General features: G+C 37.0%; 1 protein-coding gene across 1 annotated transcript; it reads right to left on the reverse strand.

The window, feature by feature from the left end:
* Nucleotides 1–1,510: 1,510 nt before the first annotated feature.
* Nucleotides 1,511–12,513, reverse strand: RGS18 (regulator of G protein signaling 18). The gene is made up of 5 exons (XM_045026145.1): nt 12,171–12,513; nt 11,382–11,483; nt 7,858–7,919; nt 5,338–5,504; nt 1,511–2,532 (listed from the first exon to the last, which is right to left on the reverse strand). Exons 1-5 carry the CDS (start codon nt 12,287–12,289, stop codon nt 2,272–2,274), a joined length of 711 nt encoding a protein of 236 aa, XP_044882080.1. The 5' UTR covers nt 12,290–12,513; the 3' UTR covers nt 1,511–2,271.
* Nucleotides 12,514–13,083: the final 570 nt, after the last annotated feature.

The following is a 13,083-nucleotide window of genomic DNA, read 5'->3' on the forward strand; positions in this document are numbered from 1 at the left end:
GCCAATGATGGGGCTGTGAGGATGACTTGAATAATAAAGATTTTAAAAAGCAAACTCTCCCTTCTTCCTCTCATTTCCCTGTAGAGAGTATATTAAACAAATGACCTAATTTAACAAGTGTAACTGCATCCCCATCAAGATCTCCTACTTCAAACACAGACAAGACTTGACTGTTAGTCTTAAGATTATCCCTTCAAAATAAAAGGCATAGGAACTCAGGGGCAGATTTACAAAGGTGTTAAGCACCTAAAGATGCCTAGTGGGATTTTCAAAAGTGCCTAAGCAGTTTAAGCACCTAACTCCCATTGAAATACCTTTGAAAATCAGACCTTTACCACTTACTAGCCCATGGGCTCTGTGAACATCTGGTCTTATTGCTCAATGACAACTGATTAAAGCGGTTTCAGTGTCATTCCCTGACAAAAACTTTGCAAAAACTTTTCTTGTCTCCTCAAAGAAGCTCCTTTCTATAGTAGATCAGTATAATTTTTCATTAGGAATCTGTCCATTTGGCCATTTATTTTATTTTTGTAATGTGCCCTCGTCTTATGCTAGCCAAGGCTCTGAACCTACAAGCACTTACACAGATGAGTAACTTTAGAGATGTGAGTAGGCCCATTACAACTTGGAAGCAAGTGGTTCTATTCTGTTCTATATAGGTTCTTATACCTCTTATCACCATAGGACTTCAGTGCCTTCCATTAGTGCATTAAGCAACGTGGCTAACATCCATCACATTTGGTTCATTCTCTTTTTCCTCCATTTCAATGGCACTACTTATGTCTTTGAATTATTTATGTGTGTGCGCATGTTTGCAGAATTGGAGAAGAAGGTTGGCTACTACTCGTGCTAGGCTGCCAGTTACCACTGCAGCAAGACATGCAAAGCAGTACTGAGACACCTTGCCCAAGCCCCTATTATAAATGAAGACTTTTCCCCAAAGGGAGCTTACTTGGTTAAATAAAGATTTTGAATGAGTGGAAAGATTTTGCACATAACAGGAATTACAGTGGCAGAACCAGCAGCTTGGTACAGCAAGGGAGACCCAGTCAAAGATGTTCTGGGTCTAATTCTGGGAAGTGCTGTCACTCAGAGAACTTCTCCAGTAAAGGGGCAAACACCAAGTGGAACAGAATGGTCAGGGAGCAAGTGTTTGGGACAAAAGAGCTATATGTCCATCATCAATAACATCCACCCGCATTCTGTATAAATGAGTCCTGCTTCTGTCCCCGATTCAACAAAACACTTAAGCACATCCTTAAAAAATATGTGTGTTAGACCCATTAAAGTGCTTAATATGAGCGTAAGTGCTTTGTTGAATGGAGGCCTGTATGCCATTGACCTTACAGTTATATCATATCCCCACTTGGGTGTTATCCCAAAGATGGCCAGAATTTGTCTCTCAAAGTTTAGCAGTCAAGCTGGGATGATACAAAATTTACAAATGAATGGCAAATTAAAAGTTCATTCAACTGGTATTTAACGACACAAAGACATACTAAATTGCTTAGTCTTGTCCCTTTATTACTGTTTATTTGGCTGCAAATAGTATAATACAAATTTTTGAGTGCAAAGGCTAAACTATACAGCTTAATTTAGATAGAGAGAACAGAGAAATGTAATAAGAAAATACCATAAAATGTAGTACTATAAAATTAATTAAATAGGCATTTTCCTATGTACCTCTTAAAATAAGAAGTAGTCAAAGTTATATAGTGGCTGATGTTAAAAATCATGACATTTTTACCTTTTGCTTAATTAATGTTTCTGTGTGCTTGTGGTATAAAAACCTGTGCTTAGTGTAGGAACTATTGCAGTAACATTAATTATGTGCAAATGATAAGTGTAAAGACTTTGATGGTGACAACATTGTGTTTTCTAAATATGATGGACCCAGGATGGAGGATGAATTTTGTAAAAAAAAAAAATTAAAACAGTATTTTTAAATAAAGTTTAAAGTTCTCACTGTGAGATATGATTTTGTGGAAAGAATTCATACATTCTCCTAGTTGAGTTTAAAAGACATAATATCTTGTCTGAATACATTACATCTAACACATCTTGCCAATATGCTGCATATCTCTTTACAATAAGTTAAATTAATCACTGACTATAGCTTTCTGAGCCAGGTCCTTCCGTGGGGTAAATAGATGTAACACCATTGAAGCCAATGGATCTATACCCATTTGCACCAGCTGAAGGTTTGTGTTTAGGATGCTGTGTGTTATAATTTGCTACATTTTAGTTAGAATCCAAGGAGGTTACATTTCTTTATAACCAAATGGTAAAGTCTGATTGCACATCCTGGAATTCATTGAAGGTAAAAGAGCGTGATCGCCTTCTAAGAGCAGGATGGCCAGAGTGCTGCCTTCCCTTAATCAGGTCTAAATACATGTCAGATCTCAGGAAGCGGGGGTAACTGTCTTGTTCCATCAGCCTGTAGACTTTGGCCTGTGCTGCATCAAAGCTGTCGAGTGTAGGGTGAGTAATGTTCTGAGCGGTGACTTCTTTCGTGTTAAAGTCAAGGTTAACCTGGAAAAGGCCAAAAAAGCATGCAGTACATTAATTAATTTTATATATGGTCATTAATAACAATAATACTTAACTTGGGAAAACAACTTTCTACTAAAAATACTTTAAATTGGATATAAGTATTGTGAAATCCACGGAGTCAGCATTTGTTAGCTGCTACCAAAGAATTACCACAGATCTCTACTGAGAACAGGGAAAACCTTTTCATTAGGGCTGACTTTCTAATAGTGTCCACTGTACATTTGCTGCTGACACTGGCACAGGGAGATTTTGTGACCATTCCTGCAAAGTACTGAGGTATCTGAATTCCAACTGAAGCCAACAGGAATCAAGGATACTCAGTCTTGCTGGCTCAAAGCTTTATATAGACTCATAGACTTTAAGGTCAGAAAGGACCATTATGATCATCTAGTCTGACCTCCTGCACAATGCAGGCCACAGAATCTCACCCAACCACTCCCGTAACAAACCCCTAGCCTGAATTGACCAGATACTGTTTGAATCTTCCATTTCTGTAGAGCATCTTTGTAACAGGAAGGTTATAATATTCTAATGATTAAAGTGTGCAGCAAAATTATTTTCTAATGGTTTTTGGCTACCGGTACTTTGGAAGGGAAAAAAGTCACATCCCAGAGCTTTTTGGTTACAGTTTAAATACAATTATATATTATCATTGGCTATTCTCATGGAGTGGTGGTCTAGTATAAGGATTATGTGTAGATCCACAATAGTGGTATATGCAGCACATAATTTAGAAATTAGTAAATTCCATACAGCTTCAAGAATGTCTTTTATAACTTATTTATTTTATATTTTTCAAATTCCTCTCTGTGCATTTACAAAAATATAACAACACGTAGTTTGTATGTGAAAACTGAAAATCAAGTAATGATAAATGACTGAGTCCCCAAATGTTCAGAGCCTTCCTACCTATCTTCTCAGAAAAGGCCCTTTTAACATGCCCTGCTGGACAGTAAACTTAGTTTCTGTTGGTACAAACAAGTTCCAAAGCTGAGGGCTCTTTAATGAGATAGTTATCAACACACTGATGAACAAATTTAAGGACTGTCAGCTTGAGCATCCCAGCTGATCTCAACAGCTGGATTGAAGCATGACAAGAGAATACACAGGGCCCAACACTTAAGGGATGGTGTAGTGGAGAACAACAATCCTGCCTTTGCTGGTATCACAGTAACAACATATCAGTTAACTGGTCAGTATGACACTATCGGGCAATGTGTGATTTCCATCATCTGTGCTCTAGGTTCCTTCTTCCCTGTTCATCCTTTACAGGTCATCAGTGTAGCAAGATAATCTATGAACAATATATAAAATGAAGGGAGCTTTTAGGGATGCTGTATCAATAGTTCTTTCTATAGCTTGGTGTCCACCCAAACGGTTGGTAGAATAGCACACTGGCAAAATAGTATTCCTCTTCAGAAAATTCAAAACTCCTCATATTCACACAGGGCCTGATCCTGGAAGGTGCCGCATGATAGAATGTAAAAGGTTATTGAAACCACTCCGCATCTCATAGGACAGGGCTATTACTCTTTGAGAGTAGACCAAACAAATAGGCTCTATGCTTTGGCAGGAGTAGTGGTAAGCCCCAAGGTCACACAGAGGGCATTATGAGCCTAATACGTACTATTCTTTAAATCACTTCCTTGGATTGAGCAGTGATACTTTTTTCTGCACTACATCAGCAGATGATTTTTTAGATTTGCCAACATTTAACATTTCCTCTACCAACAATAAGAAAAGAACACAGAAAATAGGAGCACAGGCAATCCACCTATTCTTAATGTGTTATATAGAATTATAGGTAATAGAGATGCAAAAAGCCTTTTAGGGGCCTGATCTTCTAGTCATTACTCAGCCAAACCTTCATTGACTTTAGTGGGAGTTTATCATCAGTCCATCCTCCTGCTAGTGCAAGGAAAAATAATTATTATATTCATTTACACGAAGGAGACTTTACAACACTCCGACAGTTTAATATAATTTCTATCCACTTTAAAAGCCTTTTACACTTCCAAAGCAGTGTAAATGAGAATCAGTCCCAATGTATCTTGTATGTGTTTGTCTATAACATACCATAGTATAGACTCATCACTCAGAGATTCCTTCAGAAAAAATAAAACTAAAAAAAATCCCGAAGTCTTTTTGCCAATCAAGCTTTTTCTCTGCTTAAAATGTTATAATTATTACCTTGCAGGATATGTTTAATTTATTGATTTATTTTATTCATTTGGCATATTTAAGAAATCCTCTGAAATCTCAGCAATATAATAATTTGATCTGTAATGCTGCTTTAGCAGACAGAGAATAATTCTGCTGTTCTGGAAGCAGAGTTAAATGTACACAAAACACTGTTTGACAAATGACTTACTATTGGGTGTGTGCATTATTATGACAACAGATCTTAAATTTACTCAACATGATGTTAAATCAGATGTTTATATATAGCAATGAGAAGTTTGAAAATTCCTTTGACTAGCATGACATATTTACACCTACCGTCCTTTTTGTAGAGTTAAAAGAATATCATGGGGGCAGGGTGAGGGGAGAGAGAAAGAGACAGTTCCGTGGGTGTTGGGTCCCATACTTCCTTCCAAAGCAGTGATTTGATATTTAAGATGCAGCATTCCAGTGGCAAGGTACACATGATAAACTGCTGCAACTTCATCAAATGTTGACCTTCATGGCTGAATGGATGATGTTTCTGTGTATGCATTTATGAAAGGCAGATTCTATCAGAGGCAGCTTGTATCAAGCACTGTATATCTTCAGTTTTTACTGTACCTCTTTTGGAGCATCTTTCCTTATGAATGTCTCATAAATTGTCTTGGCTTTAGGAAGAAGTTGATGAGATGCTCTGTTCTTCTTATAATCCTCACAGGCTGTCCAAAACTCAATGTTCTCCTCGCTGAACTCAGTTTTCAGAAACCTTGTAAAGGCATCCAGTCCGGCTATAAAAGGGAGCATTGCATGGCTTTAATTCATGGAAGCGTTAAAAGACCATCCCTCTTAGACACTAGAATATAGTTCCTCTAGTTAAATTATGTAATAACACGTTTGGTCTCATTTTGCACTATCTGTAACTTCACATTATGGACTTTTCTTTTACATCACAAAATAAGTTCAATTTAATTGTTTTGTAGTCAGTCCAGAGGAAATGATATCAGGCTTTAGGCATAAATTTTAAATATAGCCTCTGATTTTGGATGTACCTTTTGGGACACACAGGGCCTAATTTTCAAAGATACTGACCCACACAGCTCCACTTGATCTCAGTAGCAACTATGGATGCTCAGAATCTTTAAAAAATAGACCATACATGGTCACAAGTTGAGCACTCAAAAACAGAGGCACCCAAAAATGAGACCATTATTGACCATTTTGGCCTGAGCTTTGCTTCCAAATCAGACTTAGGATGCCTGAAATGCCATTTAAATCTTGATTGTATTCACAAATAGGTTGTTTCCCAGAAATGAGCCCAGTTCAGAAGATAGTTTAAAAGGTAATGTAAATAAAACCTTTACATTTTTCTTTGCATATAATGATCATTGCCAAGTTGTTCATGGTATTCCCCCTTATTAAATATACTTACTGTGCAGAAATAACTGGAATGTTATTACTGTCAATTACTTGCTATGTGAAAATTGAAAGATTGTAATGGTCAACACTATACTGAAAGACTCATTTTTGCTATGTACAGCATTTATCTTTAAAGGGAGGAAAAGAAACAAGCCTTTTATCTGTAACTTACGTTTCAGACATTAGACAATTATGTGTGTCATGGGTGGCTGACCATTTTTGTCTATATCCATCCCTTGGCCTTTGTTCTTGCCCTCCATGAACATTTGAGCAATGTTGCAATGAAAGATGTCATTTGATGTAAACATTGGTATTAACACCTTGGTCATGTCCAGCATGGCCTGCCAAATCTGTGGACAAATCTTTGCCTTCTATACCTCCATTATAGTCTAAATATGCCTCATGGTGTCTTATCCAGCAAAATTCATGTATGTGGCAAAATTCTCCAAGCATCTATTTGACTTTTGACCACTTACTTTAAAATGGCTTCAAACCATTCAAACTCCGGCTCCAGTGGTCCTAGATGATATATCTACTTGAAGGTATGCACTGCAGGTGTCACCACCAATAATTGCCTGACATTTCCAGACTTCCTGGCATTCTGAAATCCACTACCTTTTTCTGCTATCCTGAGATTAACAGAGTACTTGAGTGGTTTACCCGTGACCTTAAAATAAGGATTGGCTGCTCACTAGAACCAGTGACTCCCCTTTTGCTGATGTTAACCTGAAAAGTTATTTCACTAGGAAAAAATCTTTCCTTAATGAATATTTCACCCAGCTGTAGTCCTTAGACAAAATCTCCATTGATGTCAGTGGGTTGTTGGACTGAGTACAGACAGCAGGATGACACCCAAAGTGATACACTGCTGAAATACTGATCACTCTGAGTTTTCACCCAAGTTTAGATACTTTGCATGTTCTCAGATTTTAATTCTGATAAAAATTCAGAACCATTTTGCCACATGAATGTATTTGCATTGTAAATTGAGTTTAATAGTCTCTATGTCCCATACATGGCTAGTAATCCCCAGTATACAAATAATCATAACAAGACATTTTAGCACAAAACTAGGTCTAATACTGTGTGCAAAAAGAAAGAAACATTATGTAATCTTTATAAGATTATAATCCCATCAGGACTGGGATACATTTATGTTTTACTTTGGGCAGAGGCAAAATAGCAGGTGATATTGTTACTAGCAGACTTCAACCCACTTTCAATCGTCAGCTCATTGTAGCACAGTGATCCTTCTGGGTTAACTCTAAAAATATAGTCCATAGTCGAAAAGACAGACCTTAATTTCAGTGCATATTTTTCTAAATAATCAGTTCCAGTATCACAATGGAAATAATTTTATCTAAGTAGTCCATAAGTATTCATTATTATTAAATATTCATTAATGAGTAGCTCATTATTCCTTAGCAAACAATATTTTAATGACATCTTATCACCTTTTTTCTGTTTATTGAAGGAACCCTTCATTGTATCTCTTATGGTTACATTGCTCTTGTTGAATGAAATATCAAACTTAAAGTTACAAATCAATCTTTATTTTCCGTAGTTGACAGCATGGTGCTGCCTAAGCACACAAGCAGAGTGAAAACTCATACTGCTATTAATGACCTATCATAATGAAGGTAGATAACTGCCAAGTGTATTTAATTGCACACCTACATTGTGTTATTTTCCATCAAGAAATAGGGTGAGGAAAACACTACTAACCTTTCTGGGAAAGCAGTTCATTAAAGGATTCACCCCATCTCACTGCTTCTTCAGGGGTCACACTGTACAAGACACAAAAAGTGTTTCTGATGAAGTGTGTGTTTTGTGTATTTATGAAGCTATTGTAATATATATTACTGCTATTTCTCTCACTTTGTCTTATTGCACAAGGTGTCTGATTAGATTACTTTACAAGAGAAGCTCTTTCCACTAGAGACTTCAAAAGCATTTGGTTGATGTTTTGCCTATTGGAATAACACCTGTTAGAGAAAATGTTTAAAGCAGAGCATTGTGTCTTGAGTGTTTGTTTGCATTGTGCTCCAAATCTTTAAGGAAAATTTACATCATGCAAGGGTAAAGATCATAAGTGAACCAGGTCAACTACCTTTTTAACTTTGAAAATAGAACAGCTTAGTAGCTAAACTGATGTACTCTTGCAGAGATGTGGTTTTGATTGCAATCTGTCTGAGGCTATGTTACCACGGTCTATTTTTAACAGAATACAGGAAATTCAACAGTTTGAAAACAAAGTCACCACAGCATGGTAAAGGCAATAGTCTCATAAGGTAATAACACACGTAGCCTGGTTTGTTTACCACAAACATTTTTCAAATGTCATGTTATTTTAAAACTCCATGTATTCTTTATCGAATATGTCAAGCTGCATGTATTCTTCATTGATCTCAAACTTTCCATTGTTTAGGACAATAGAGAAAAACTATTTCACATCTCTTGATAAAAAAAAGTTCATAAAATTACTTTTGTAACACTTTATAGATTAACCCTGAACAAACAGCTAGGTTGTGTTTTTATTTCTGAAAAAAGAAATTGAGTGGGGTCTGAGGCAATATTGTACCAGGACTCTGACCTGGTCCTAAGTCTGAATCTGGATATCAATATATGTAGTCAATTTTTGAATAATATACTTACATACCACATAGCAGTTTTCCTCTGCAGAGCTAAAAGCATGTACAAATGAAAATAGGGCTCATTATCCCCAGATGGAAAAACTGAGGCATGAAAAGACGGAGTAACTTGCCTGAAGTCATACAGTAGGTTAGTGATAGAGCTGGAAATAGAACCAGATCAAGTCTCCTGATTCCAGTCCAGTGCCTTGGGACCAATAGTGTAATCAAGAGTAAACTTAGATAAACTCAGTTTACCCGCTTCTCATTTGGGGACTATGGAGTTTAATTTAGGTTAGTCTACCCCCCTTCTTTTTTTACCACTACACCACTGAACTGGACCCAATTTCTTCCCAACAGAGAATAAAGTTTGAACTTCTTTTGACCTGGTCCCAAATGCTGTGAAAAACTGAGATGGCTTTCAAAATTGCTTGATCCTTTTCTAACTTAAATCTCTTTAATACTAGTTTATGTGGTCTGGCTTCCTTGGCAAATTGTGTGGATTAAGAAAGACTGGATGAGGTGAAATTCCAGTCACATTGGGAAGGAATTTAGGGTAATGGCCACTTTGTTCTTCAGACAACTGAAAGGAAGATTTGTCTTAAATATCACTCACCTTCCTAGAGCAAGTTGTTGCAACTAATTATGTAATTTTTAGATAGAAAGAGCAGAACAGTTCTTAAGAGGTGCAAGTACTGAAGAAATGAGTCTTGTAAGAACTGAATGCAAGGCCAATGAAGTGGGGGGATTATATAATGGAGGAAATAGGTAAGTGAGCCCTTAAGGAATGTTTCAATTGTAGGAAATACAAAACCTGCAGATAATTGACCTGTATGTCAGTTTGTGGCAGGGGGAATATAAGTTGCTATAGCTGCTGAAGGGATTTAGTAATAGTGAAAGATAAACTAGACTTCCTTAGACCAAGTATGTAGCCCAGAACACAAGTAATGACAAAAGATGGTGAGTTACATTTTTGCTGGTTTAGATATGGAACAAGTCATTCAGATCTGAGGACTCACTGGGTGAACCTAGGTCAAACCAGAAGGTTCACGGATCCAAACCTTTGGAGCAGCAATGAGTGCTTTCGCAGGAGAGGCCTGAGGAGAATGGACACCAAGGTCTGTTATGCTCTGCCATGTTCTAGGGCAGCAGGTTGGTTAAATGTTGAGTTGGCTTGTAGTGATGGGCATCTTCATGGCCATCAGACCATTCAGCTGTGGAGTTCCATAAGACCCAGTTCTCTCCCCATACTATTTAAAATCGATGAGACATGGACTAAATGCCAACAATATAAGGATGTCACTCTGCTTTATACTACAACTAGTCAAAAGGGTGACTTCTCTCTCTCTCTCACACACACACACACCCCATCTAAATTCTGAAGTTTTAGAAAATTTTGACCAGCTGTACTTCACATAGATTAGAAACAATGCCACCTCTGTCATCCCTACCTGAGATAAACACATGGATGAGAGGCAGTTGGCTGAGCCATAACTAGGCAAGGACATAGTGTTATTTATAGGAAGAGAGAAACACTTCAGAGGACTATCAGCCACTATTCTGACATCACCCTCTCTTGAGGTTTTCTGTCCATAAATCATTAAGAGGATTTGATGCCTCAGTTCCCTTTACATTAGATACCCAAATGTGATCCACTACCCACATAATCATGGCTGCTAAAATGCAACTTTCTAGCTACAGATGGCTTTGAAACTATTCCTCATTCTGTTGTATGCAGACGTGGCATGGTTTTAGGTGCACAAGTGGGGAAGTTTAAAAGAGTGGTAGGAGAAGTTTTCTAGGCATCTGGGTCACTTCTGCAGTTAATTAGAATGGCCCTTGGATCTCTGAATAAAGTGCAAAACTCACTTTTTCAGCTTAGCCTTTTCCTACCAACAACAAAGGGGTGGGTGGAGAACAGAATCCCAAATCCACCCAAATCCAGCTAACAAACGAACCACCACGCCAATTCTTGTGTGGACAGGAGAATATTTGATTATATGCTGGATTTTATTCTTTGGATTTGTTAGGTGCTTGGATATTATAGTAGTGTGACTATCTGGTACTAACATATAAAAGAATAAACACTAAAAATAAACTGGCCCATAAGCACTAGGTACACAAGGACAAATTTCACTGGGACTAAATTACATGAAAATGATTGGTGATACGAAGAGTACCTAGTATATTTTCTTTCATCTCTGCCCTTTTCCCCCTTCCCCCAATTGAGGAAAACTTGATGTGTCATAGAGTTAAATAAACCTGGGGATTAGATTATGATCATATTCATTCTGAATAATACTTTATACACAAAATAGTCCTTTTGAAGTCTATGGGACTACTGGGGACTAAAGTAATATTCTCTGTGAATACCAGTATCACAGTCTGGCCCACTGGGTGCAAAAACACTCTTCGTTAGCAAACTTTACATATACTGTATGTATGCCAAGTTAGATAACTTGCATTGCATTATGCTAAACTTTAAAATAACATAGATCTTTAAAGCATTATTCGATGTAAAGCTTGAATGTACACAGATACATGGATGAAATGCACCGAATCAGAGACGGCCATTTTCTAATAGGAATTCTCAGTCTCTTTATATTTTACAATTCTCACCTTGAAGTTTTTGTCAAGTTCTCAAATTTCTCAAGATTGACATTTTCATGGAATTCAGCCTTTTGCAGGAGAAGGCTCAGCCTATTTCTTTTTTCCTTTGACCTGCAAGAGAGTTTAAGCAGCTTTAAAGCAGCCTTTGTGAAAGGTTTTTTTAAAATGTTCCCCTTTGACTAACTTTTCTCTCAGCATAGCTGATCATTTCCTCATACACACAGTTACACTAATGTTGGTGCTATTTCTCTTTGTTAGTCATGCAGATTAATGAATTTCCTCCTTATATTTTTCCATACATTTACATATTGAAGCATTTGCAAAGGGTAATGAAAGTCTTCATTTTCAGGCTTATTTTGCCCATTTATTTTGAAGATAGGTTTCATGCTGATGAACCTGTAAGAGTGGGTCAACATCTTCTGTTGTTCACTCTTAATAAAGGGTGAAAAGATGATTTTCCTCCCATCAGTTGTAGCTCTAAAAAGAAACTTTCATGGATCAAAGTTAGTCAGATTTTCAAAAATCAGTTCTCTAAGCTTCACCTTAATAACTCCTCTTTCTTATTTGTTTTGCTTGATATATTATTTGATTTGCTTCTTATTCTTGCCCTTAAAAAGTATTCCCTTGGTAAATGAATATTTTATGTGTACATTTCCAGTCTTGCAGTTCATTAATTTTTATAAATATCTGTCACAAATAAACAGAACTGTGCCTTAAGTTCACACTGATCAGCTATGCAATAATAATCCCTCATTTACAAAGAACACTTGTGACTATCAGTAAAACCTTGGAACTTACCTGGTCTTGATTTCTTTGTTTGTCTCCTCTTTATTTGTGGATTTCATAACTTTACAATGGGTCTTCTCCTTCAAAGAGGAAATATTTAGATGGGGAAATAAAAACAGTGGATTCTCCATCTTCCTCTGACAAGGATTCTATTGATCTCAAAATGCTTCTTAGTTTACTTGCAGCAGTTCCATCTATTGTACCTTGTATGTTTCAGTTCAGGAGGGTACACATGCACAGAATCTGACCGAGTTGCTTCTCAACTGGTAGTTGATAGGTGCCCTAAGCAGGTAGCGGAAAGGAGGGGGTTCTCCGCTTCCTCTGTAATGAAAGCAGCCCGTACACAAGTAGAGTTCTGTCTTACAGCCGTCACTTAGGGAAGTGAGATTACAAATTTGCAAAATGGCTGTTGATCATGAAGATAAATACAGCTATTACTACAGTGCAGTTTATGGTTAGTGCTTGTGGAACATGATATTTTGCTAGATGACAGCATCATTTTCCCCTAAATACTTCCATTAAAATAATATAGAATTTTTATTTTTAAGTAAAGTCTGCAGAGAAGCACCATGTCGCACAAAATAACAGATGACATTATCTTAAGCTCTTAGAATAATTTTTAAAGAAACCTAGACAAATGTTTTCCATCTTGGGAGCCTAACACTAGGCACAAAAATGCATTTTAGTTACTAACTGAAAGTGGCCTCATTTTCAGAGTTGCTGATCCCATTGAAATCAATAGAAGTTGGAGCTGCTCAGCATCTCTGAAAATACACATTTTTATTTTTGGGTGACTTTTCAGAAGTATTGAAACTCTCAAAATCCCATTGAAATCAATGGAAGCTACAGATGCTGAGCTGCTTGAGGGCCCATGTCCTCAAAGGTATTTAGGAACATAACTACCATTGAAATCAGTGGGAGCTAA

This window comes from Mauremys mutica, chromosome 8, assembly GCF_020497125.1.
Source record: "Mauremys mutica isolate MM-2020 ecotype Southern chromosome 8, ASM2049712v1, whole genome shotgun sequence".
NCBI lineage: Eukaryota > Metazoa > Chordata > Testudines > Geoemydidae > Mauremys > Mauremys mutica.